Below are 24,713 nucleotides of genomic sequence, written 5' to 3' on the forward strand. Positions count from 1 at the left end.
ACTTTTGTATGCCAATGATTATACTTGACGCAAAAGTGCCTGAATGCAGTTTTTGAATAATTTTACAGAAGTGTATTTTATGTCATTATCTAAACATTTCCATGCTGAGTTTGTTCTGTCCACTTTGACAGATTTCCAACTGTTGGTGTAAATTTGAGTTTCTTCTAAAGCATGAAATAAAGTTGAATAATTCAGACAATGTCATGCGGTTGTCTTATAATTTCACTGGAGTTGGCGCAGTAACCTGCCATTGGCTCCTGCAGTGCTCCACCCCTGAGAGATAGCGTGGGTTAGAGCAGGTGGTAAGTTGCCAGGCTTCCCTCTAGCTCCAGGTCAACCTTAAATACGGGAGTGTCTCAGCTGTCAATAACATGAGGATATGGAGTCATCAACAGATCCAGAGAAGCAACATTTGATTGAGACTCATTCGGAGCCTCTTGTGTGGTACGTCTTCATTTTTCATTTGACCTCCTGAAACACCAAAGTTCAACACAGATGGCTTTAAAACTGTTGACTTCCACATTGAGCCAGCCTAAGTGTAGATCTTCCGTCTTGTGTCAGGGTGAGCGGTCCAGAGAAAAAGTGCTCGGACTCAGAATTTGGTGAAGACGCCCTCAGTGTGGAGGGGCTGTGGCAGCATGAATGGCTCTGCCAAGAGGCCGATTGGAGGTCGGTGACTGAAAGGGACTCGAGATGTTTGGCCAGAAAGAAGCTTTTCACTGCATGTGCCGTCAGCCTCGTGTTCATGACGGGAGAGGCCATCGGTGAGACAAAAGACTCGTCACAAATTTCCATGCCAGCAACTCTGATTCTGCCAAAAAAATGAAGTTTACCTATATTCGTTTTTTACTGTGTCATGCATAAATATGTAAAGCTTGCTGAGTTTGAATCGCTCCATACAAACTTGATCTTAAAGTGACACACTCAGGCTTCCTCTGCCCAAACACACATACGGTTTCCTCTGCAGGTGGATACGCCGCCGGCAGTCTGGCCATCATGACGGACGCAGCTCACCTTCTGACTGATTTTGTCAGCATTGTAATCAGCATCTTCTCTCTGTGGATCGCATCAAGGCCTCAGACAGGAACCATGACTTTTGGATGGTATCGAGCTGGTAGGAACAAGTTTCTCACGAGTAGCTCTCAAGAATACACTCACCAGCCACTTTGTTAGGTACACAGGTTAAGATTCATTAACCGAAGTAGCAGTACAACATAGAAGGGTCAGAATTTGGAATAAACAAGTCAAAAGAATGAATCTGTCCTGCCTTGTATCGACAGTTTAGGCTGGTGGAGGTGCTGATGTTATGGTGGGATATTTTCTTGGCACACTTTGGATCCCTTAACTGAGCATCATTTAAATGTCACTTTTGATGGCAGCATCCTGCAGGAAAGCAAACAAAGCTCACATCATGTCAAGCTGGTTTCTCGAACGTGACAGCAAGTGCACTGTACTCAAATGTCCTCCACAGTAAATAGATCTCAATCCAGTAGAGCAGGGATGTGGTGGGTGTGGACTGTGTGCCATAATCATGTGAATATGGACCAGAAGCTTTCAGCTCATTGTTAAATCTGTACCATGAAGAATTCAGGCAGTTCTGAAACCAAAAGGGCGCCCAACCCGATACTAGCAAACTGCCCATTGAATTTATGTGCACATTAGTCCATATGAGTTGCACATACTCATATCCTTCATGTTTTTGGGGCCATTTCTGACTCTGTTACTGTTTCACGCAGAGATTCTGGCCATGTTTCTATCAGTCGTGTCGATCTGGGCCGTGACAGTAGTGCTCGTCTTATCAGCCGTGCAGAGGATCTCCGACGGGGAATACGAGATTGACAGTGAGATCATGCTCATAACATCAGGCTGTGCTGTGGGGGTCAATGTCCTGTGAGTGTGCCGAGCTTACTTTATGGATTATTTCTGCTTGGTTTAGGGGGGCAGTCAGCAGCGATGAGTGATGACGTCTATGCTTTGTTTTACCCAGGATGATCCTGATCTTGCATCAGCCTGGCAACTCACATGGCCACAGCCATGGGTTTGCCACCAACCTGACCCAGAGGGACAAGCATGGGCAGAGGAACGGCCACGGTAATGCAAGTGTGAAGGCAGCTTTCGTTCATGTGGTGGGAGATCTGGTGCAGAGTGTCGGTGTCATGCTGGCTGCCAGCATCATCCACTTCTGGGTCAGTGTAAGATTAAAAATAACAGTAAAATAACAATAACAAAAATAATCAGGATGGGCTTGATAGAGCACTGTACTCTCCAGGTACTCAATATCACTCCATCATTTGTTTCTGATCATATTTCTGTCTTCTTCACAGCCTGAATATAAAGTAGCAGATCCAATTTGCACCTTCCTGTTCTCTCTTCTTGTTTTTGGGACAACGCTTCCTGTCATAAAGGATGTTTTCAGGATACTGCTGGAAGGTAAACACACTTCCCTCTGCCTGTGGTGACGTTCAGATTTTAGCGACAGTTTAACGTGTGTATTTTCTGAAGGCGCTCCTCGGGACGTGAGTTTTGGCGCCGTGAGAGAGCTGCTGCTGTCTGTAGGAGGAGTCACCGCCATTCACAGTTTACACATGTGGAGCCTCAACACGACTCATTCTCTGCTTTCCGTGCACCTTGCCACAGGTAAGAGGCGAAGACGGTACTGTTATGTGGAGAGGAAGCAGAACCTGCGCTAAAGCCCAGTAAAAAACAGCATTTCCAGTTTTATTATGCTGTTGCCAAATATAAGTTACTTGAAAAATATGGCAAAAAACAGAAATTTTTTTTTAGTTATTTTCTGCTTTTGAAGTTGATATCACTGAAAATAGATACATATAAAAATCAAATAAGACTTGGAAATCCATAATAGTCTATTGCAAATCTGTCTGCAGATTTTTGGGAGTGCCCACTGCCCCCTTGCCCCTCCCTTGGTGGTGCCCCTGCTAAAACTATGGAGGTTTAATTAGAAATGAAACACCACACGCCCATCCTGCGCCTTTTATCCTGGTCCTGTAAACATTTGTTTTTTTGTTTGATCAGAGTGTTTGTATTCTAAGTAAATAGGATGGAAAACCCTTTGGCAAATATTGATCTATTACAGCAGTAATGTAAGGTGCCAGTCAACTGAAAAAGAAAGTTCTTATTGCTTCCTTATTCTTATTACCCTCCTAATTCAATAGAAGCAGCCAGGTGCTGCTAATCAGATGCACGTGATTAAATGATCATCAGCAAATGATTAATTCATTGATGAACTCTATAGAAGTAAAGGTTTTTGGCAATTTTCTGGAGCATTCTAGTTCTTTCTAGCAGTGAAGGTCCCAGAAAACTAAAAAAAACTAAAAACTAAACTAAACTAAAGAACCCCCAAGATCTAACTCTCAAATTCTACAGCATTGTAAGATGGTGAAAGATGCCCCCTTAGGCCCCCTCCTTGATTCAGAGATGGTCTTTCCCTTTTCACGTAAGTGGCCTCCTTGACTCTGCGCTGCAACCAGCGTTCCTCCCCGTCCAGGATGTGTACATCCTCATCATCAAAGAGTGTCCACTGGCCTGTAGGTGTAAATAGTCTGCAGAGTTAGCTCTTCTGTGTTGCGCAATCCGCTTCGTCAGAGGTTGTTTGGTTTCCCTGATGTTGAAATCACAGCAGCCATTCCCCAACTCTCTATGAATATAATCTGATTTATATAGAACACAAAAAACCCCACAAGTTCAGCATACACGATAAACAGGTAAAATATTGTCATTTTGGGATGAAGTTTTATTTACTTCCATGAACTTCTGAGTACAAGCAAAATTCTAGCATCCACAATAAAGTGAAGAGGAAGAGTTGAGACAAAGTTGTAGAAGAAGAGCACTGATGATTAAATCATGTCATTGTCTGTATTTATTTGTTTGTTTTTTTTCCAGAGGAAGATGCTGATTCGCAGATCATCCTCAGAAAGGCAACAAGGGTCCTGCGCTCCAAGTTTGGTTTTTCCAGCATCACAATTCAAGTAGAGAGCTGCAGGATTTCGGGCAGCAGTGTAGAGGTTTAAAGTTGACCGAACAGATACTGGTGACTGCAAAAGTAAAGGCACTGGGTGCTCCCATTTAACAGTTTCATGTTTGGGACTGAGGTGGCACGGTGGTTAGCACTGTTGCTGCACAGCAAAAAGGTCCTGAGTTCAATTCCACCATTCGGGTCTTTCTGTGTGGAGCATGTTCTCCCCGTGTTTGCGTGGGTTCCCTCCGGGTACTCCAGCTTCCTCACACCGTCCGAAGACATGCAGCTTGTAAAGCTTATAAATATGCACAGTATACTGCCATCACTACAATATACATGTTTTACACACTCCTTTTGTTGTTGACATTTACAGGCTGTGTGCAAAATGCCACACTCTTCAAATTCATGCCAACTAATATTTTTACGTCCAGTAGATGTCCTACTAGAGCAAATGAAGCTTCAAGACGCTTTGCGCTGGGGTGAACCAATTGGATGAAAAGCTTCAGTGCTTCATGAAGCTTCATCTGCCCATCACTATATACAGCAACAACATGGGAATAGAGCAGCTTCCAGAGAATTCAGCATTAATGAATCAATGGTACGGAAGTGGAGGAAGCGCTGTCAAAGATACTTGTCTTTGAGTGAAGATATAAGGTAATACAAATAACTGCAACTTGAATCTTTACTGAAGCTCAGTATTTGACACAGAGTTCAAGTCCACTGCTGTAATAACTAATAATGATAAATATTATAACTTTAATATTGGCCAATAAAAAAATATACTACTATATATGAACATAGTGAAGACTAATTGTTTAAGAGAATAAAGAGAGGTTAGTTTATTTTGGAGACAAGCTCCATTTATTAAGAAAATTTAAAAAAAGGCAGGAACGCTATTTAGAGGTTTGTGGGTGGCTCTTAAAAGAGCCGTTGTGGGGAAGTCACTGGGACTTCAAATAGGCTATTCTTTTGGTTGTCAAGACACAGCTCCCTCCACCGAGAAGTGGGCCATGAACTTCTCCCTCACCAGGACAGCCTCTCTGGAGAAGTTGTTGGCTGCCACATGACCCAGGCCTTGCAACGGCCAGAATTAAACCAGGTCTAAATAAAACAAATAAGGACTTTATAAGCTAGACCTTCTGAGTTTCACTACAAAGATTACAAACAGTGGTCCTCATACCACAGTTTGATATCAGCAAACACCGAGAGCATACATTGATATGACACCACAGCCATGGTATCATTGCAAACACTGATAACACAGCATAAATCGAATTCATTTAATTTGATGTTCATTTTATGGAATACTATGTTAGCTTTATGATTTCACAACCAGAAATAACAGAAATCCAACTATCCACAAACTGTCTCATGACTCCACAGAATATTTTCCCTAAGGTCTTGGGGATCATCAAGACGGTTTTTTTGGAAAACTTAAGAGGTGTTACGACCCGGCTCGAGGCCGCAACATAAAAAAGGAGGCGAATATCAGAGTGTAAGTGAGAAGAGGTTTTAGCTTAAAATGGCTCCATTTTCCCCACAACACTAAAGGTCACTGATACATTAACGGAACACACATGGTGTACTCTCTATGCAAACTAAAAAACTGCTCACCTGCCTCAGCTATAAGACCATAATGGATTCACTTGGCACAATAATTGGCTTTTGAAGTAACACCCTTTCAGATTTGTAACATTCGCAGTATCAACATTACCGCTGTGTGACGTTTGAATCGCCTTTCATCACACACGTCTGTCACTAAGACATTTAGCAGTTATAAAATTCTAAACTTGAATTTTTTTCTCGTGATTTAAAATATTTTTTCATATGAACCTTTTTTTCCCACCCTTTTCTTTACTTCTGTCTGCACCTTGCTTCACTCAATAGCTCTCCAGGGCTCGCTAGAACAGATTTGGTTTGTTTTTTGCAGCATCAGTTTCAATTTATTTCAACTGACAATCCAGGTCAAATGAAGGACGCTCCCTCAGATCATACAGGCACATAATTATGAGGTACAAATTTTTTCAAACAATACATACAAAAGAGTCTTAGCACATTATTAAGGACGGTATAGCAAGAGTTAGTCTGGATTGAAACCAGGTCAAAGCAAGCAATGAAATGTTAAACATAGATATGAAATTCCTAATCGGTAGAGATTATTCCGACATGCATTTTTTAAAGGTTTTTTTTGGGGATGTACTGTAACAGTTTAGTTTAACAAACAGTAAAAAAAAACCCAAACAAATCTAGGTAGTTATTAGTATATCACGTAACAAAACACTTTCTGGCGTGATGAGCCCAAAAATTTGCAGATAAGAATTGTTCAGCATGACAAAAATTCCTGGTTTCAACACACTTTCTGGAAAAGCAGTCTTCAATGTGCAGACTTGGGGTCTCCATCTTTCCAGTAGTTTCTGTGGGCCTCCTGGAACATGTCCTTGCATGCGATTTTAGCTTTGAGTTTCGAGCAAATGAGAAAGGAGCCGCCCATTTTTCTGTGGAGGGAGTAGGTTTCCTCTGGCGGTGGCGTGAGACGCTCTTTCAGCATCACTGGGATGAGGTTGTGGATGCGCTCAGTTGTGCTCTGCATTCCAAAGTCAAAGGGCTTTTCTGAGTTGAAGGCCTCTCCGAGGATCATCACCGCATCCACGTGGGCGTTCTCCATCGCCTTAATGCAGAAGACAAGAAAAATGATCAAGAGGCTTTCAAGTAAAAGTTCAGCATGTACAGAAACCTGCTCCTCTGCTTTTAGACGAAGAGATCAATATTAATTTTATTTGTGTTGAATAGGACGCTGCACCCAGCATCTTGCAACAGAGACTGGAAACAAGCTGAAATAATCCCCTCCATCAGCACTTCTAAAGCTAACACTTCATTCATCGTTGGTCCCATATTTATTTTGCAGGAGGACATGCAGCCAGACTCAATAAATAAATATTTCCTCTACCACAAGAGCTGCAAATGTGATTAAAGACACACAGGCCTGCTCTCAGCCTCGGGGAATAACTGGAGTTATGTGAAGAGACAGACTGAACAACACTGGAACACACTAAACCCACACAAGAACTGTAGTAAGACGAGAGAGCAATGTGATCTTCAGGCACCATATAATAAAGAGAACAAAAAAAAAGAAAAAAAAAAAGAAATTGTCATCAGTATATACTCCAAGTCATTTTTACTATCATCTCATAACAGTTCCTCTATAATAAAAACCAAGATAGCGAGACTGTTCACAAAATATTAGTGCTGTTGTAGTTCCTGTTGGGTGCCACTAGAGGTCGCTAAAGAACACCTAGTAAATACTTTGAGTGACTGAATATTTCAAAACATTTTCAATAAAAATATGGTGCATTTCAGAAGCTCCTCTCAATCTTACTTTGAACACAGTCAAATTGCTGTTTGACTGCATGAACCTTTCATGTCTTTCACGCTACATTCAAAAATACAACAACAGACAAATCATAAACATAAACTCATAGCTACTGTTGAACTGAATCACAGTGTGGTGCGGTTCATTAGTAAAATTTACAATGTCCGTTTCTCACCTTTGACTCGTATCCTGTGAGGAACTTCATTTCTCTGGATTTCAGTAGGACGCCTTCTCTGTCCTGATCTGCAGCTGCTTTTATAATCTGAGTGAGAGAAATCGCACCAGACGGTTTCACATGACGAAAAGATATTTCTCAACTGAAACTTATTGAAATTCTTGTCTGCACAACAATAAAGCACATCATCTGTCTTAACCTGTGTGGTTAACAGATATTCTCACAGCAAAATGACAAAAACAGAGTAACTTGAAAAGGACTGCAGTCCTGTCCCACGATTCAACAGCTTGTAGAACCACCTTTAGCAGCATTAACCTGAAGAACTCGTTTTCTGCACGGCTTTATGAGTCTCTCACAACATTGTGGAGGACTTTGGCCCACTCTTCTTTATAGTCTTGCTCCAGTTCAGTTTCTGGGACCACAGCATTTCAATCAGCTTGAGATCTGGACATTGGGCTTTTGCAGCACCTCGATTCTTCTCTTTTTTCAGCCATTTTGTTCTAGACTGGCTGCTGTGCTTTGGATCATCGTACTATTGCATTTAGCTGCAAACCAAACCAAATCATCACCCCTACACCACCACGGTGTTTCACAGCTGATACGAGGTGTTTGTGCTGATATGCTGTGTTTGGTTTTCTCCAAACATGGAGCTGTGCTTTCGTCTCATCGGTCAAAATGACTTTAACATGTTAACTGAGGTCTGCAGAGTGTGAGATGTAGCTATTGGGTTTTTTTGGGTGACTTTACAGGGAAACGCCTAAATGCTCCAGACCAGAAAACTCCAAAAACCTCTGTTCTCTATAGAGGTGCTCACACTTGCCGATGTTCATTCAATCAAGCACATTTCATTAGCAGTCTTGCCTGCTTAATTCTGTCAATCGAAGCAGTGTGCTAAGTTTTTCACATCCTTTTTTCATATTTGTATGTGTGTTTAGTTTCTTGACAGTCTTCATGAACACTACTTTCCAAATACAAAACAAAATGTTGTAATTACAAGTAATAATCTAAGTGTACTTCATGTGACCAGAATTATCTGGACCTAGAATGGGTTAAGGAGCAGCCAATGTTCAAGAAACATTAGAAGAATATTTATAAAGAAATGACATAACATTTGCACATCACTGTTTGAGAACTAGATAAACTAAATTCTCAGGCAGGTGTATGCATCTTTTTGTTTTTAAATTCATGTAGCATAATAGCCAGTGGGGGCAACACAGTGTACAACAACAATGAGAACACTTCTCACCTCAATGTAGGCATCAGTAAAATGCTTGTTAAATCCTCGAGTAGCTCCAAAATCCAGCAGCGCAACCTGACGTGAAGTCATAAAAAACAGAAAACACGCATCAGTGAAAAGGAGAAAGATTAAATCCACGCGTGTCGCTGATATAAGTTGGGCAAACTGACCTTATGAGTTTGTGGATCAAAGAAGAAGTTGGACCAGTTCGGATCGGTTTGCATGTATCTGAACTCAAAAAGCTCCCTCAGGCATAAAATAAGGATCTGCTCACAAATCTGGCAGAAGGAGAGACAACTGGAAGTGACATGAGTGGGTGCTGATACTTAAATAGTTATCTCTGCTACATGCTGCCATGTCTCAGGGTTTTTTATTTTATTTTAAGGTGGCATGTACCTCATCTTGGCAGAGCACAGGTGTTAACTAGACTGTAAATAGTGTAGAGTTCAGAGCAGAGTGAAGCTCTTAAAGGCATACCTCATTCCTGAGTTCCTGAGGGAGATGTGTGGCCTTGTCCAGCGGGAAACCAGGCACCAGTGTTGTGGTGAGAACCTGCTTATTGCTTAGCTCGTCTATCACATCAGGCACACAGAAGAAGGGGTGATCCTCCAGCAGCTCGCTACCAAACACACAGCAACAAAGTCAGAAGAAGCGTGCAGATAACCCCTATCTGGCCCTTCAGGTGCTCTGTTACAGCACAGTGCAAAAGTCTTGAGCCACCTATTTCTTTATATTTTGCTTCCAAGGGGCCAGATGTTTTTCTCTGGTCTTGAGCAATAATTCTCCGACCTTTCTGAAGGGCTTTCAAAGTTTTTTCTTTGGAAAACCTGGAGAACTGAAACGATCCCAACAGAAGGGTGGCTGTCAAGAAACCGTTTTTAAGGACAGGCTGAGGTACACACAGTTATACAAGAACTGGATTGAAAATTGCTGGCGACAGATCTCATGGAGTGCTGCATTTTAGCCAGTGGAAATTCAGAAAAGTACTGTTGGATGTTGATTTTAATTTTTGCCGTATTGTTGCAATGGCGGACTGTCAAACTGGATTGCCCAATGTGGGATAAATAAAGTTATCTGAATGTGAGCCACCATCCAAGACCGTCTGAAAAAACATCTGATTGGCAGTTGCTTCATTTTTCAGCATGATAATGACGCCAAACACACTGTCGGTACAGTAAAAGCACACCTAGACACACACACATAATATGAAAGCTTGCCTAAGAGAGTTCAGGCTGTATTGAAGAATAATGATGGCCATAACAAATATGGAATTTCAAGCTTGTTAGATTTTTTATTTTTATGCATTTCCATTTATGTTGGAACGTGTTTCAATAAATACTGCACTCATTTCGTGAGCAAAATGGAAAGAAATGAGGGGTGGGGCTCAAGGCTTTTGCACAGTACTAGTTGCTGTTTGTTGCCAAATGGCTCCTTTGTCAAAGCCGCCTGCTGCTGAAAATGTCAAGGGCATGAACCCAAATCAAAAATATCTTTAGGACTCATTGTGACACAACAAGAGCTGTGAAGATGTTACTATGGGAACTATATGGGAACAGTAATGTTTGTGTATACTGTATATCATTCATTATGCAGCAGCTATTATTGTAAGTTGTTGCCTGGTAGGACTTTCCAGGAAAAACTGGCAGAGACCAAAGGTTAAAATACGTTTGTATGTCGTTAAACAAAATCAGAAGGTTCAAAACACTACAAAGTATTTTCTTGTGGATAAGAAATACAGTACAGTAGCTAAAATAGCCAAAAATACCAAAAATAGAGGCACCAATGGTGAAACAACCTGAATGTCTGAGGAGGTGGGAACACAACTGAATTCTGGGAAGTTGACGCAAAAGCCACAGACTATATGAGGAATATTTTTTAAAACTCAAAATCTAAAACCTAACAATGCATTTATACACAAACTGCTAAATAATACAAAAATACTTAAAAAAAAACAAACAGATAAAGGCCACAAGCCAGACTGTCAATGATGCAGCAGCTCATCTGTCTCACCATGTCATCACAATTCACAGGTGACTGCTCGTAAAATAACAAACGTGATCGTGACCTTGAGCAGTTTTAGTGAAGACCAAGTAGGTGATCACTGTGTTTTACTGAAATCTGAACAGTATTGTGTGAGAAGTAGCGATTGTGGCTAACTGTAGCTAGATGGAAGTTCTGGTGCAAAGCACGCTTCTAGCAAAGACAAATAAAACATTACCCAAGCTTAGTCAATTTAGTAAGAATAAATGCAAACAACTCACTGAAATTTTCTGGCACAATTTGCTTCCCTTATATAATCACATTCCAGCGCCAACTCTCGACTCATGACCTCAATGAGATGCTCAGGAAATAAACCTGGAAAAAGAGGTCAAATGGAGGGGGGTTGAAAATCATTGCGGTCGAGCTGCAGGTTTACAAAGATCAGACAATAGCAGCTGTTATCCCTAAATGATAAGAAAAATACCTTCAGGCAGTGCGTTGCTTAACCTCAGGGCAGTCATGATATTATTCACGTCACTCTCGATACTCTTTGCTATTCCAGGGTACTGAAGGGAAAGATTTGATTGAGTTATTTTATTCTATTTGCTGACTTATGACCCACTTAACATCTGCATTTATCTCAGCACAAACACTTATCTCACCTGAATCTTCATGGCTACCTCCCGGCCATCCTTCATTTTTGCTAAATGGACTTGACCAATGGACGCGGCTGCGAATGGCCTCTCCTCGAAGTATTCCAGTTTGTCCCTCCAGTTTGGGCCGAGATCATTGTAAATGACTTTCTGTAGAGAGAAAAAGGAAAAAAATTAACTGGAGAAATGTAACTTTATTTGTATAGTTTGCCAGCATTCTCCATACTGTACCATCATCTGCTTAGTAGGCATGAAGTCTGCACTCTGTCGAACACGCTCAAAGATTTTAGCCAGCTGAGGGTTGATAAAGGCGTCATCTGACAAACAAAAACGAAAAGTACAGAGCGAATGAAACACATGATGATGCCTATAGGGTAAGAACCGTTTTTTAAAAAAAAATAATCCAGGGGTTATTGAAAAGACAGGAGGCAGAGCTGAAATTTAGGATTAAAAATGAATTGAAAATGCTCAGGGTGAGACTTGCAGATGTGCAGAGGATGTGGATATGCTGGATAAAGGATGGAGCTGCCAGGAGGGGGAAAAGAGGAAGATCACAGATGATTCATCGATGTTGTGAAGGGGGACATGCAGAGAGTTGGTGTCACAAAGGAGGATGACAGGGATAGAGTGACGTGACCCCTAATGGGAGCAGGCAAATGATGAAGAAGTAGTAAAAACAATCTTCTGGTACTGTACGTTTTCAAGTGTGCAAAACCGATAGTCTTAATTAAATCCTTGCTTTTAAATGAAAAAATACCTCAAAGCTTAAATTTGGCTAGCTGGTATCATGAAGTAAGTTAGACTACAGCTTTAATGGTGCCTTAAAGGAGAGATGAGAATGAACCAAAACAGGGTACAGACCATAGCTGAGTTAGGTTTAACACTATAGGTCCATCACTAAGATCAATCTCTTTCACATAAATTAAGCTGCAAAATACATACATTTAAAATATAAATATAACCATTTAATGCAGCTTTACTGTAGTAGAGACAAGCGTTTCCCTATAAATTATTTTATTATCTAATAATATATTCAAAATGTAAGTTTACTGTCATATGGGAAGAAAAACAACAGATCCTCTTGCTGAAAAACTGGAAATAGTTGTTCTGTATTTTTAACGTGAAAACTAATAACACTAATAATCACAAACGGTTTCACTTCTACTCTCCTTGCAGATAAGGATCGTTTGAAAGCTGAAGAGATACTAAACGGACCTTGAAGTGACACCGTTTTGTCAACAGCTTCTTTTTCCCCTCAAGGTCAGTATTAAGATAAAGTTAACGAAGTTAGCCGATGATAACGCTGAAACTGTGTCATGGCTGGCTACCATGTCAGTTTGGATAAGGGAAAATAAAGCTTCTACAAACATCTTTAAAACAAGTGTTGTTGAACAATCTTGTGGTTTCTTTTAAAAGTTTGCCAAGGATTAATGTTTCAAAAAAATGCTTGGCTGAAGGATTTTATCGCAGGGATCATACATGACTGCACAGGCCAGAGCTGAAAAACACGTCTGCGCTGTAAACATGCTTTTTAAAGCCAACAGTCTGGCTAGACTCTGCCACCTACAATAACTCCACGGGAATTGCACGTATTGTGTACAGCTGGCCCGGTGTTTATTTTTGGGGATGACATTTTAAAGTTGGTGAAGTGATCTCAGCAGACAGTAGGCATGTTTAGTCTGTGATGGAAGTTGAACCTTTATTTGTACACAGACACATGTGGGTTTCCTGCTTATAATATGCCTCAGCAGTTTGTCCAGATCCTCATGTCCTTGTATCACGCGAGATCAGTTAATACTGTATCACTAAAGATTAACTTCTGCTTGTGTTTACAGTGATTAAAACAGCTAAGATCCATTAAGGTGCATCACTCAGGTGTATGTGTATCTGTACCTCACCTTGAATACTGAGCATCTGTCCAATTTTTAGAGCAGCACCTCGAACTTTGCAAAGCGTCCGGACAATTCTTTGAGCGTTGGCTTCAGAGAGGAAAGCATTCGAATCCATTATGGCCTTTTTGTTACCTAGAAAACACAAAAACTGTTTATAACATGTGCCAAGACAACTCGCAACGGAACACGTGTCTTCGAAAAATGCATCAATCCACAACAAATCCCACCATTTTTCTTATATTCCAAAATGTGCAAATCCTTTTTATCCCAGCACATTTTGCTTTCTCTGTCTTAAAGTGTACCCACTTCCTAGATGTTTAGTGGGGTTCAGGTCAGGTGAGTGGGGAGGAAAGACTAAAAGCTTTAAGCTAATCTGCTTGATCGTGCTTTGTGTGTACAGCTCACTGACGCCCAGCTATATTTATAAGAGGTGAAAAATGTCTCCAAGATGATTTGCTTGAACAAGATTCTGATGAGTGGATCGACTGAACACAAGCTTCAGTGGAAGGTTACATCCAGAGGAAATGTGACCTGCTGCTCAAAGCAAGCAACATAATCAATACCACTAATCTGCTTAAATTCGACTCCTGACCTAGAGCCAATGAAGCATCTACAATATCGCTTTCTAACTTTTAGTCACAACATTAGACATTTTTTAACATCAATTTAAATCCACAGACTTTCCATTTTTATTTCCATGTTTTTGTGAAATGCAGAAGTTTTTTTTAAGTACGATCAGGCTTTTTGATGCCAGCGTTTTTAGCGGGATGTTACATAGCTGATTGTTTCTTCTGTACAAAATCTCAGAGCCCCTTATTCACAAACAAAACATTACAATAGTGTCCTGCATTTCCCCGAACATTAAACTAGTCACTGATATTCTGTGCTTGCGTAAGCTTTCTGCTTCCACATAAAAAATATTGAACTCCAATATCCAGAATTAGACTACCTGGACATTCTGACGATAAACCGGCAAGTATGTAGTTTACTCACGATTGCTTATCTTAACAGTCTCAGTTAAACGACAGGGCAGCTGTGCAGGTTTAGAAGAGCAGCTATAGCTTTCCTGGCATCATTAGCAAAGCCCAAACATGAGGATCAACCTCAGCAGACTCGTAAAGCAAAACTCTCCTGCTGTCACCTCGTTCTTTGGGTTTTAAACTCTTCTTGACCACTTCTGCGATTGCTCCGATGCCAAGTCCAACTGCCAGACCTGCAAAAGGAAGTGATTTTTTTTTTTTTAAACCAAACAATTCACTGAATAAACTGCTGCAAAGATGAAGTTAACATTACCAGTGTTGGTAACTGCTTGCAAGAGCAGTGTTGCCCTTACAAACAACCTACCTGCATATGATAACTACTGCATAAAAAAAAGAACGTGATAACAACAATCAGCAACCAGACTTGGGTATAATTTCTTAAAGCAGCACCAAGGGAGGCCCAGGGGCAAATGGAGGCCAAGAATTAGTGAGAGAAACATTTGATACTTCCACGAGAAGGCAGCTGATGGTTGATTGCACGTTTTCCTATTAGCTGGATTCTCAGGCATGTTCCAGTAATGTTTTTTCTGCTACTGATACTCTGTAATTTAAGTCTTGTGAGGGAGCACGTCAGCATTTTCCACAATCTCACCCCACCTCTTGAAAACTGCTGACCAAGGTCATGAGGTCAGACTCTTTCCACTAAATCCAAAATTAAACTTTGATACCCAAACACTTTACAGTATGAGGAATACAAGCAACAGTGGCTATTCCACTTACAAAAAACAGATGTCTGTATAAATGGCATGTTCAGGCTTTGTGAGGGAGTTTCTACTCAAGTGCATTTTGACGTCTCGCTGAGTTAGACTTGGAGGAAGTGCCAGCACTGCCAAACACAAATTGCAGAACTAGTTTGCAGAACTTCTATCGCAAAAAGTCGTTAGTTACAGACTCCATCCAGGATCATGATTTTTAAAAAGGTCAGATTCTCATTTAATATATAAAAATTAAAGTGAGCTCAACATTAAATTGGTTAACGATTTTTACAGATGTTCTCTCAGTTTAAAGAGCTGCAACTGATTATTTTAAAACACATTTTTGGGGGGAGTGTGATAGGTTTTCAACACTGCTGCTGCTTCACATTCATGCAGATCACACTTTGACAGCACCTGGCAGCAGCCCAGTATTCCCACACAAGCTGGCGTTGTCCAGTACTTGCCCAGTGGAGCAACTCAGGGTCAAATGCCTTACTGAGAGTCACACTTTGTTTTGAGATTTACAGACATTTTTTAATTCCGGTTTTAATGTGACAAATACCATGGTAAAGAAATCACCTACCTCCAAAGTTTACCAGCCTTCCTATCCGTGTGACGGGTACCTTCTTCTCTCGAGCTTTTTCACTAAGCTGAAATCAAAGGAAATAAAATGTAAACACTTCACTGCAGCTGTGAAATACACACTTGCATTTATCATTAAAACACTCATTTACAGAAAAAAGAGAGAGTAGATACCACTTGCGTATGCTGCTTAAAGTCCCTTTTCTTGTTACTCCTTGCTTTATCGATATCCTCCGATGTCAGCCGCCCCACTGTGGTGTTGTCCTGGTTAAAGAGCCTCGTATGTCCAGAGAACAGCCGACTTGACCAGTCTTTGTAGTACCCAAGACCTTTATCACATCTTCCACTGCAGGTCCTCCGATGCCCATTTGCACTTCCTGTTAAGCTTGTACTGAAGCAAGCAGCCATAGTGGAGTATCTGTGAAATGTTGTGCCTCTGTATACACAGACATCTTTCTGGCTCTCCTAAAAGAACAAAACATGACATTCAGCAACATTTATTTATGCAGCTGTTAAGTAAGGATGGGACAAAATGTTTTTTCCGCTTTCTCTTGTGATATGTTACCGAAACGCTGGCGCCAAATATCAATATTTTTATTAAAACAAAGATGATAACTAAACTTCAGGGAAGAAGAGAAGAATCTTGCAGCAGAAAAATGGCAAGAAAGCTAACAAATGTGAATTTAAATATTATAATATTCTTAAATAATAATGACAATACACACAGGCACAGCAATGCTGTTTATAAAAGCATAGTTCCTGTTTTTAGCCTTTTAAGTGGTATTATACTATGGTGATATGATGTTGCAGTGATGTGTTGTAGGTGACCACCTTGCAATATACACATTTATCAGTTCAGCAGGATTGCTGTATCATGATATTGTTATTATCAAGGTAAAGGTATTGTGAGAGTACTGTATCATGAGTAGAGATGCTGGGACCAGCCGACAAACTGCAGTCGGGGCATCTCTAATCATGAATAGTGTTCAATGCAATGCAATACAATATAAGTTGTTGATGATGTGTTTAATGGGCACATGCATGTGGAAAAAGCAATATAAAGAGTGGGATAACATGTTACTCATTACATCAAGTAAATAAGAAAAGAAACAATAACTCATAACGTGTAAAACATTACTTTTGGAGTAATGTGAGCTGTTCCCACCCGTGAGGTTTGCAGGTTTGTAGTATCTACAGCACATAAAACCCTTACAGGAAAACCTGCTAACAAATTAGTTCTGTTAAAGTAGAAAATAAACATTACAGCTGTATTCCTCCTGATGCACAGAGCTCTGTATGAAACTCCTATTAAAGTGGAACCGAAGATGGGCTGGCATTTACAGAAATTGGCCCATGCAGAGGCGTTACTAATGAAAGTGTATTATAATAAATACACTGTAAACTGCTATTAGATACAACATCAGTGTTTGGTTTCAATTAACAGGTTACAAAAATACAGTACAAGTTCATGCTGTTGCCTTCAGATCCTTCAGCTTGGTGCAAAAGAGAACCCCTGGTGTAAGGCGTTATAAATACTAAAACCAAGTGTATACAAATCCAGCTTCTACCTGCTTAGTTCAGAGGCTGTTATTTTAGTCCCAAAAGACTATTATTGATTAATTATTAAATATCCAAAGTACAAATCCTTTAATTTTAACTATGAACCTTTATTCCCAACAGCGAATAAATAACAGAAGCAGTGCAGTACACTGGGCAGGCTACTATTTTTTTTTTTTTTTTTAAATACTCCTATCAGGCTTTAGGAAATGTGTATCCTTCACAGCCTGCTTCACAAACCATCCCCTCTCACTTCTGCTTCTGTACTACCTGCCTCCAGAAGCCCCGATCTACTGCTGCTGATGAGGTCATCGTGACCAAAAAGCAAAAACAGAAGATATCTGCGCTGCATACAATGTGAAACTTGATCCTAGTCTACAACTGCACAACACCCAAATCACAGCTGACTGCTCACCCTTGCCGTTCCAGTGGTGTGATGAAAGTTTACCAGCCTCTGGTTCCCGGTGACAGTTAGGCCGCCTGGTGGGGCTCTGTGGGCCGCCTGCTTTACCCACTTAAGACTCCTCCAGACCACGGTGTCGCCTGCCATGCTGCAACTGTTAGAAACCTGCAGGGGAGTAAGGTCTTTGAAACAGGTGCTGGGGTGTCATGCAGAGATGTGTGACGTGGTGTAGCTCTTCTGGGTGAATATCCGTTTATGTTCTCACACTTGAAGAGTACAACAAGACCACGTATAGCACGCTTAAGCAAAACAAATTAAACAATGCAAAAGTGTGATATTGAAGTTGCTAACAGCCTGGACAAGAAAGGAAAAAAAACAAACCCAAAAACAACAACAACAACACAAAGAGAAGCTTTCAAAACAAACCCGAGACAAAAGGCATGGACAAAGAAACAACTTCCACTCACCACTAACAGAAATTTCGCAACACACGTCCTCCCCGCTCAGTGAACGTGCACACCAGCAAGCATTGTGCTACTGTAGCACGAGCCACGTTCACCTTGATTTAACTCGACACAATTCCCTTAAAAACCTCCAGCGGGACGAAGGAAAAAGGCGGGCGACGCGCTGGAGTACGTGCCGATTCTGGCCGAGGCTCCCTCGGAGGAAGTTTAATTAACAAACACGGGCCAATGAGGCAACTTCAGCCGCGGAGTCCAGACATCAACATACACCCTTACTGGCTGGACAAACTGTCAGTCGCCCCTCACACGTCAGCACGCGACCGATTGACGTGTCCTCCAATGGGGCGGTGCCAGATGTGAACACGTGAGGCGTTCAAGAGCATCTAGCAAGAAAGAAAAAAAAGGACATATGGAGGAAAAGGCTTTCTGCTAGACCATGTGCTGGACATGCGCTCTCTAACGTTCGATGTAAGGTTACTGTGGCCACGAGAAGTAGTACAACGCTCAAAGTAAATGGTTATTTATTTATTTATTTATTTATTCAGATAAGGTAGATCCGTATTTGCCCCAAAGGTGTACCAGAGGCTACTCAGAAATGTCCACAATTTACAACAACAACAACAATAGTAGTAGTAGTAGTACAACAGAGCAAAATAATAGACAATGTACTACTGTAATACTAGATATATTTATAATTTTCTTTCTTTCTTTTTTTAACCAAATTAATAAACACAATATTTAAAAGTTATTTCTCGATATTTTATTTTATTTTATTTTAGCTAGTTTTTAAAGTTCACAAAATTGTTTCAGTTAGTTTTCTTTTTTTTAGAGGTCAATTTTTTTAATTAGCCAGCTGACACTTGTTTTCCAGGTCTAGGTTTATTTTTTTGTTTAGTTTTAGTTAACTCTGATAACCTTGCTTACAAGCAGGGGTGTGTCTAGAAGGTGGGGGGTGGGGGGGATTGTAGATCACTTAGCGGTTTACACATTCGTCTAACAAGTGAAATACTTCCAGTTCAATAACAAGAATACACATAATTCACTTTGGAGTTGCTATAGGAAGAGGATGCAGCGGGAAATACAGCCAGATCAAACATGCAGAGCAATCCGTTGTGGTGCCACTTGGGAAAAAGGGAGTAGCTGAAAGCAGCTTTTATTATTAATCGAGCTACTGAGAATTAGATAAGCAATTAAAAGTAGTAGCATCCCTGACATTAAAGAGATATACATATAAACAAGTCAATAATTATGATACAATAACATCATGCTTGGTTATATGATTCTGAAAAGTTTCATCCCACATGATGTGTACATTTATTGTAGATGCTTTAAATATATTTTAAATATACAACCTGTCAGCAGTTAAGCTGCTTAAGTAGAAAAGGTATAAATGCCTTTTCTACTTTCCCAAAATAAGTGTCTCGAAATTCTTGTCCAACACCACTTTTTACCCAAAAAAATCTGTGATAGGACACATGATATGCACATGAGCCTGAAATTGTATTTCAGAACACAGGGGAACACAATGCACATCTGCCTCTGCACTTCGTGGTCCCCCGTGACCCCCCCCCCCCATTTTTTTTTTAAAATCTGGAAATGCCTCTAATTTCAACATAGACAAAAGGAATGTTTTTTTTATATCATTTAATCATGATGCAATACAATGTTTTCTTAAAGTTTGATAGAAGGTAAAGAAACTTTACTTAAAAGGTATTCAGTTTCATTTTAGAGTAACTCAGAATCTGCCAGTCTGAGATCAGCATATCTACAATATACTGTGGGTAAAAGTTTATGAATAAGCAATAATATTTTTAGAATGTATTCTCTGGCAGACAAAATGAACCTGTGCAGTAATCTGAGAACTGCTTGGCTGGATTACATTCAGCTCTTTTAGTCTTTAAGACTCTAGCAGCTGCGTTCTGGATAAGTTGAAGCTTTTTTTATCACTGTCTTAGAAAGACTGGACAAAAGTCCATTACAGAGGTCTAATCTGCTAGAGATGGCCCTGAACTAGTTTCTCCAGATGGCATGTCAGTACAACTCAGCTGAATCTTATCTATCTCACAACTCAAACAAATCAAATCAATTCACTGATTTTCTAAATCTAAGATGTGCAAACACAAAAGCAGCAGACATAATTCTATTATTTAGTCTGAAAGCAGAATTGATTACAGTCTTGTGGTATTAAACTAGCTTAGTGTACCACTAGTGTAAACTGACCACTGAGTTCAATTTGTTCTTTTGTAAAAAAAAAAAACCAAGAATGAAATTTAGTTTCATAATTGGTTTAAAAAACAACAACTTCAGAGCTCAAAAGTGAAAATGCAGAAAATTATGAGGTGCACGTGAAGGCAACACTACCCCCATGCAGCTGTGAAGTTTGCCATCAGAGTGTGGTAGCATCAGCTGTCATGAAGTTACAATGAATTGCCTTTTAATTTGAAAAAGTGATCAAGGAAATAACTGCTACTGCTCTGCTTACGCTAGGATATAAAACTGGCATGCAGGATGTCAGTGGCAGGAATTTCAGATGTGTCAAATGCACAAAAAAAGCACAACTTGGATGCGAGTTTGTAAACTTGTCTTTATTTTCTCATGTTTTTGTTTTGCTTTTTACACCATAGGGCATTTTGTTTCCATCATATATATAATTTTTCCTTGGCAAATCCTTCAAGGCATTTTTTGATAGATAAAATATTCTTTGTGCTCTCCGTCAAGGTCTGATGGCAGCCTTCAGCTTCGGAAAGAGTTGGAGAGCGTTTTGTGTCGTCACCTCCATCACCTTCTCCAGCGACACCCCTTTGATCTTACTGATGTACTCGGCAGACACACAAATGTTTTTTGGCTCATTTCTCACCTGCAGTCAGGACAAGGGACAATTGTTGTATCGATTCTTATAGTTATCATATTATCAATTATATTAATTACAACAAACTAGTTGTAATTAAGGGGAAATTTCATGAAATTTCCCCTTGTGGGACTAATAAAGGTATCGTATCTATCTTATCTAGAAACTAGAACATTTATTATACAATTTTCTTTGTAATACATAAAGAAAATATTAAATTACTCCTCCCAAACAAAGATAATATAAGACATTTTTAAATACTCAACCTGTTTTTCTGGGCCGAGAGCTGGAGAATCAGTTTCTAGACAGATGTTCTCTAACGGCAGCTGTTTCACAAGTTTCTGCTTCTTGGTGGAAAATACACACACAGATCACCATAAATCATTAATGCTCAATCTGATAAAGTCAACCAATGAAAACAAAGTCAACATGCCAGTGCTGTGTGGGGAGTGTAAATACTCACATACAACTGTTACCTGTGTCAATTAAATAAACTAGTTTGGTCTGTTTACACACGAATGACAGATAAGCTGACTGCATGCTCAGCTGTACCTGCTCACTCCTTATTATGGATGGAGGGATAGAAAAGAAATAGCCGGCCTTCACTCCCTCCATAGCAACAGACGGTTTCCCATCAAAAGCATGAAGAAGGACTTTTCTGACACCTAGTGGCAATACAGAGGAACTGCAGTTTATTTCTCATACACTCAAGAAAACTGTTCACTCACATGCAAGCAGACAGAATAAACTTAGGTGTTCACCTTGCTCCTTCAGGAGCTGAATGGTGGGTCTTCCTGCAGACCTCGAATGAACATTTCTAAAGCCAAAAAAAAAAGAAAACAAATGAACAAACACAATGTATTATAGAAGGATTCTGTAATATACTGTGTCGGTCATTGTCTCATAAACCTTAGATTTTGATCGCTTTAATTTCTGCAAATGTAAATGTTTGTTTCCTTATGGAGTTCTTCTCTGTCTTATTTAGATTTTTACACTTTAATTGTAGTTTACACATTTGCCGAATGTATGGATCGTCCCTGGTTTGATACCAGGAGGAGACACAGATCCCTTTAGGTTTGTGTTGCGAAGGGAATCTGGCATTAATATCTACCAAATCAAATATGCAAAGCTATCTACTGTGCAGACCCCTTCTGAATAAGGGAGTGGCTGAAAGACTCTTCTTCTATTAAAAACAAAACAAAAAACCCCAACCCAAAAACAATACACATTAATATTTGTACTGTATATATTGCCACACCGCCCAGGAAAGCTCTTAATTAGTCTTTGCTTAAAAAAATGCTAATAAATGTACCACATGAATTTCAGAGAATAGCCTTAATAATAAATATCTCAAGACTCACAGCGGGAGGTCCAGCTCCTTGGCTATCTGTGCTTGACGAATCAGGACCAGCCTTTGATTCTCCTTATCGGTGTCACTTCTGACATATCGGGGTGTAAAATCCAAACCAACCTACAACGGCAAACAAGCTGTAATATCATTGTAGTTAATAAAGAAAACCAACGAAGGTGAATCAAAGATGCTCAATCTTTACCTCCCCAATGGCAACAAGTTGGTCTTTGTATTTCTCTATGATAGGCAAAGCAGCATCCAGATCCTGCAAAACACACAGAACACACTCCTGAATCTAACTGCATAAACCAGAAATAACTCATCCAATTTTTTTAATTTACAAGCAGTCAAAATTACAATGTTTTTACTGTTTTCTGAGAAAACTACAGCTGTGGTGGAGGAAGAGAAACACAGGAAAATTAACTGTCAGAGGGCCCGGTGGTGCCAGTGTCTGGCAGCCTCGCCTCTGTCAGTGCGCCCCAGGGTGGCTGTGGCTACAATGTAGCTTGCCATCACCAGTGTGTGTGAATGGGTGGATTAGGGACTAGTAAAGCGCTATACAAATACAGGCCATTTACCATTTTACTGCAAAATTGCAGAAAGAATGAATCATCCACACTATTTCAGGAAAGAAGCGCTGCTGTTTTTTTCCACCACTGAGTACCACAATTGATTTTTTAAGATCAGACTGAAACACTAATAATGAGACACACTGGTGACCTGTCAGAGTGTACCCCATCCACCCCTTTCACCCTAAAATAGCTGGAATACAGTCCAGCACATCGTGACCCTCAATTTGATAAGCAAATGAAGATGGGTGGCTAGATGGATGTTATATTTTCATAAAGCCACAATACAACAATACTTGTTTACGCTCTACATGGCTGTTCGGATCAGCTGGCTGTTGGGTTTGTGGCCTTCTGGTGAATAAAGAAATATGAGCCATCTTTCTCATCCCCCATTAGTACTCTTGCTGCAGTGTTTTGTATCAAATGAAGGCTTTTCAGGGAAGTTCAAGAACAGCCTGATAATAACTTACAATAGTTCACCCTTGCAGTAATAAAGTTATGAACTATTTTTTCAGCATCACTCTGAGACAGGATGTTCCTACTTTTAGACACTACACAGATAAAAGGAAACAATCTTACATATTTGTAAGGCACTTCAAGATTCCTCGTAGTGCTACTGGAGGCCAAAGTAATTCTATCCATACTAGGAATTTGGTTAGACCCCATGTTTCTCTGATTTTTACAGCTGAATATAATAACCTCAGTTTTATCTGAATTTAGAAGCAGGATATTAGAGCTCATTCAGGCCTTTATGTCTTGAAATCATTCCTGTAGTTTAACTAATTAATTTTTGTCATCTGGCTTCATAGATAACTATAGCAAGGTATCAGCTACAAAATAATGAAAATGCATGCAGCGTTTTTTAATATAACTGCCTAAGCGAAGCATTTACAATGTAAAAAGTATTGGTCCCAGCACAGAACTCTGTGGAACTCCATGACTAACGTTTGCGTGTAAAGACTCCCTGTTTACATGAACAAACAGATACAATTCAAACTTGGGCAGTGTATTTCCTTTAATGGCCACAGCTGTATTCTTATCTCTGAAGTAAAATGTTTCGATCAGTGGTACTGAATGCTGCACTGAGTACCAGGACAAGCACAAGGACTGGGTCCACTCTCAGAGGCCATGAGAAGGTCATTCGTAACCTTCACTGGTGTCGTTTCTATGATATGATGCACTATAAATTCTCAAATCCAAGGAGATTTCTGTTTTCCGGAGGTAGTTGTGACACCACTAGCTTATGTTAACAGCATGGGTGGAAAAAGATTTTAACCTGCAGCAATCCTACCTGAAGGCAAGCACCCCTCTGCTGCTCGGGGGATACTTCTTGAACAGGGTGAACTCCTAAGCAGGGGAAAATGAAACCTGGAAACCTGGAGAAAATTACAGCAGGAAATTACAAAACCGCGACCTACACAGTACAGATACATCATCATTTAAACAGTGCTGGGTACCTCTGTGACAACTCTATAATCTTCTCAAATTCCCTTGAATGCTCGGCCACAGCTAATAACGCCAACAAGCCAGCCTGGACAAGAGTAAAAACAATCAGAAATTATCTTTAAAACAACAAATATCTGACTAACTTACAGCTTTTACTCACGAGGATCTCACCTTTTTTGAATTTTCGATCACCTCTTCTACATCCTGGCCAAAAAAACGTGGAAAGGTTAAATTAAGGTTGCTAAAGATAAAAAATGAATTTTCAGTCCGTAAACAAGCGTTAATACCTTGTCAAAATCCCCCGCAGAGATGTGACAGTGGCAGTCAACGTAGCCGTGCATGTGGACGTTGTTTAGCCCTCAAAATCAAAACAAACCCGCTTCCTCCAATAAAATCCGACTGCGCATGTGCACGTGTGGGCTCGTCAGTGCGCGAGATCGATGACACTGCGCAGCTCGAGAGGGCGGTGCTCTCT

At 40.2% G+C, this 24,713-nt stretch overlaps 3 protein-coding genes across 4 annotated transcripts; 1 reads left to right on the plus strand and 2 right to left on the minus strand.

Moving 5' to 3' along the window:
• Positions 1-638: 638 nt before the first annotated feature.
• Positions 639-4,108, plus strand: LOC102212641 (zinc transporter 2-like). Its single transcript, XM_005736690.2, has 8 exons — positions 639-658; positions 694-764; positions 968-1,114; positions 1,737-1,890; positions 1,988-2,186; positions 2,325-2,430; positions 2,503-2,637; positions 3,901-4,108. The coding sequence occupies exons 1-8, from the start codon at positions 639-641 to the stop codon at positions 4,026-4,028; spliced, it is 960 nt and encodes a 319-aa protein (XP_005736747.2). The 3' UTR covers positions 4,029-4,108.
• A 1,784-nt stretch (positions 4,109-5,892) lies between these two features.
• Positions 5,893-18,319, minus strand: coq8ab (coenzyme Q8A, genome duplicate b). Its single transcript, XM_005736691.2, has 15 exons — positions 18,028-18,319; positions 17,573-17,725; positions 15,775-16,065; positions 15,602-15,668; positions 14,425-14,496; positions 13,290-13,415; positions 11,623-11,708; positions 11,401-11,541; positions 11,223-11,304; positions 11,020-11,113; positions 9,236-9,377; positions 8,929-9,036; positions 8,768-8,833; positions 7,522-7,608; positions 5,893-6,644 (listed from the first exon to the last, which is right to left on the minus strand). The coding sequence occupies exons 2-15, from the start codon at positions 17,705-17,707 to the stop codon at positions 6,351-6,353; spliced, it is 1,791 nt and encodes a 596-aa protein (XP_005736748.1). The 5' UTR covers positions 17,708-17,725; positions 18,028-18,319; the 3' UTR covers positions 5,893-6,350.
• A 2,298-nt stretch (positions 18,320-20,617) lies between these two features.
• LOC102213202 (putative deoxyribonuclease TATDN3) lies at positions 20,618-24,630 on the minus strand. Of its 2 annotated transcripts, none has more exons than XM_005736694.1 (10): positions 24,526-24,630; positions 24,410-24,442; positions 24,250-24,323; positions 24,084-24,168; positions 22,426-22,488; positions 22,234-22,343; positions 21,634-21,689; positions 21,425-21,537; positions 21,139-21,216; positions 20,618-20,881 (listed from the first exon to the last, which is right to left on the minus strand). In XM_005736694.1, exons 1-10 carry the CDS (start codon positions 24,577-24,579, stop codon positions 20,738-20,740), a joined length of 810 nt encoding a protein of 269 aa, XP_005736751.1. In that variant the 5' UTR covers positions 24,580-24,630; the 3' UTR covers positions 20,618-20,737. The 2 variants fall into 2 exon arrangements, with proteins under 2 accessions (XP_005736751.1, XP_005736750.1); XM_005736693.1 differs by having other exon boundaries at positions 21,139-21,219.
• Between the last annotated feature and the right edge of the window lie 83 nt (positions 24,631-24,713).

Source organism: Pundamilia nyererei, unplaced genomic scaffold (assembly GCF_000239375.1).
Source record: "Pundamilia nyererei isolate P.nyererei 1_Seehausen unplaced genomic scaffold, PunNye1.0 scaffold00070, whole genome shotgun sequence".
Lineage (NCBI taxonomy): Eukaryota > Metazoa > Chordata > Actinopteri > Cichliformes > Cichlidae > Pundamilia > Pundamilia nyererei.

Excerpts from the sequence above, each read along its gene's own strand:
- LOC102212641 (XM_005736690.2), top strand. The coding sequence starts at position 639 with ATGAATGGCTCTGCCAAGAG. Across the intron at positions 1,115-1,736 it reads TTTTGGATGGTATCGAGCTG|AGATTCTGGCCATGTTTCTA; the intron begins GTAGGAACAAGT and ends TGTTTCACGCAG. Across the intron at positions 2,638-3,900 it reads TTCCGTGCACCTTGCCACAG|AGGAAGATGCTGATTCGCAG; the intron begins GTAAGAGGCGAA and ends TTTTTTTTCCAG.
- coq8ab (XM_005736691.2), bottom strand. The coding sequence starts at position 17,707 with ATGGCAGGCGACACCGTGGTCTGGAGGAGTCTTAAGTGGGTAAAGCAG. Across the intron at positions 13,416-14,424 it reads TTTAAAACCCAAAGAACGAG|GTAACAAAAAGGCCATAATG; the intron begins GTGACAGCAGGA and ends TGTGTTTTCTAG. Across the intron at positions 7,609-8,767 it reads TTACTGATGCCTACATTGAG|ATTATAAAAGCAGCTGCAGA; the intron begins GTGAGAAGTGTT and ends TCTCTCACTCAG.
- LOC102213202 (XM_005736693.1), bottom strand. The coding sequence starts at position 24,579 with ATGCACGGCTACGTTGACTGCCACTGTCACATCTCTGCGGGGGATTTT. Across the intron at positions 22,489-24,083 it reads AGAGGGGTGCTTGCCTTCAG|GATCTGGATGCTGCTTTGCC; the intron begins GTAGGATTGCTG and ends TGTGTTTTGCAG. Across the intron at positions 20,882-21,138 it reads CTCTCGGCCCAGAAAAACAG|GTGAGAAATGAGCCAAAAAA; the intron begins GTTGAGTATTTA and ends TCCTGACTGCAG.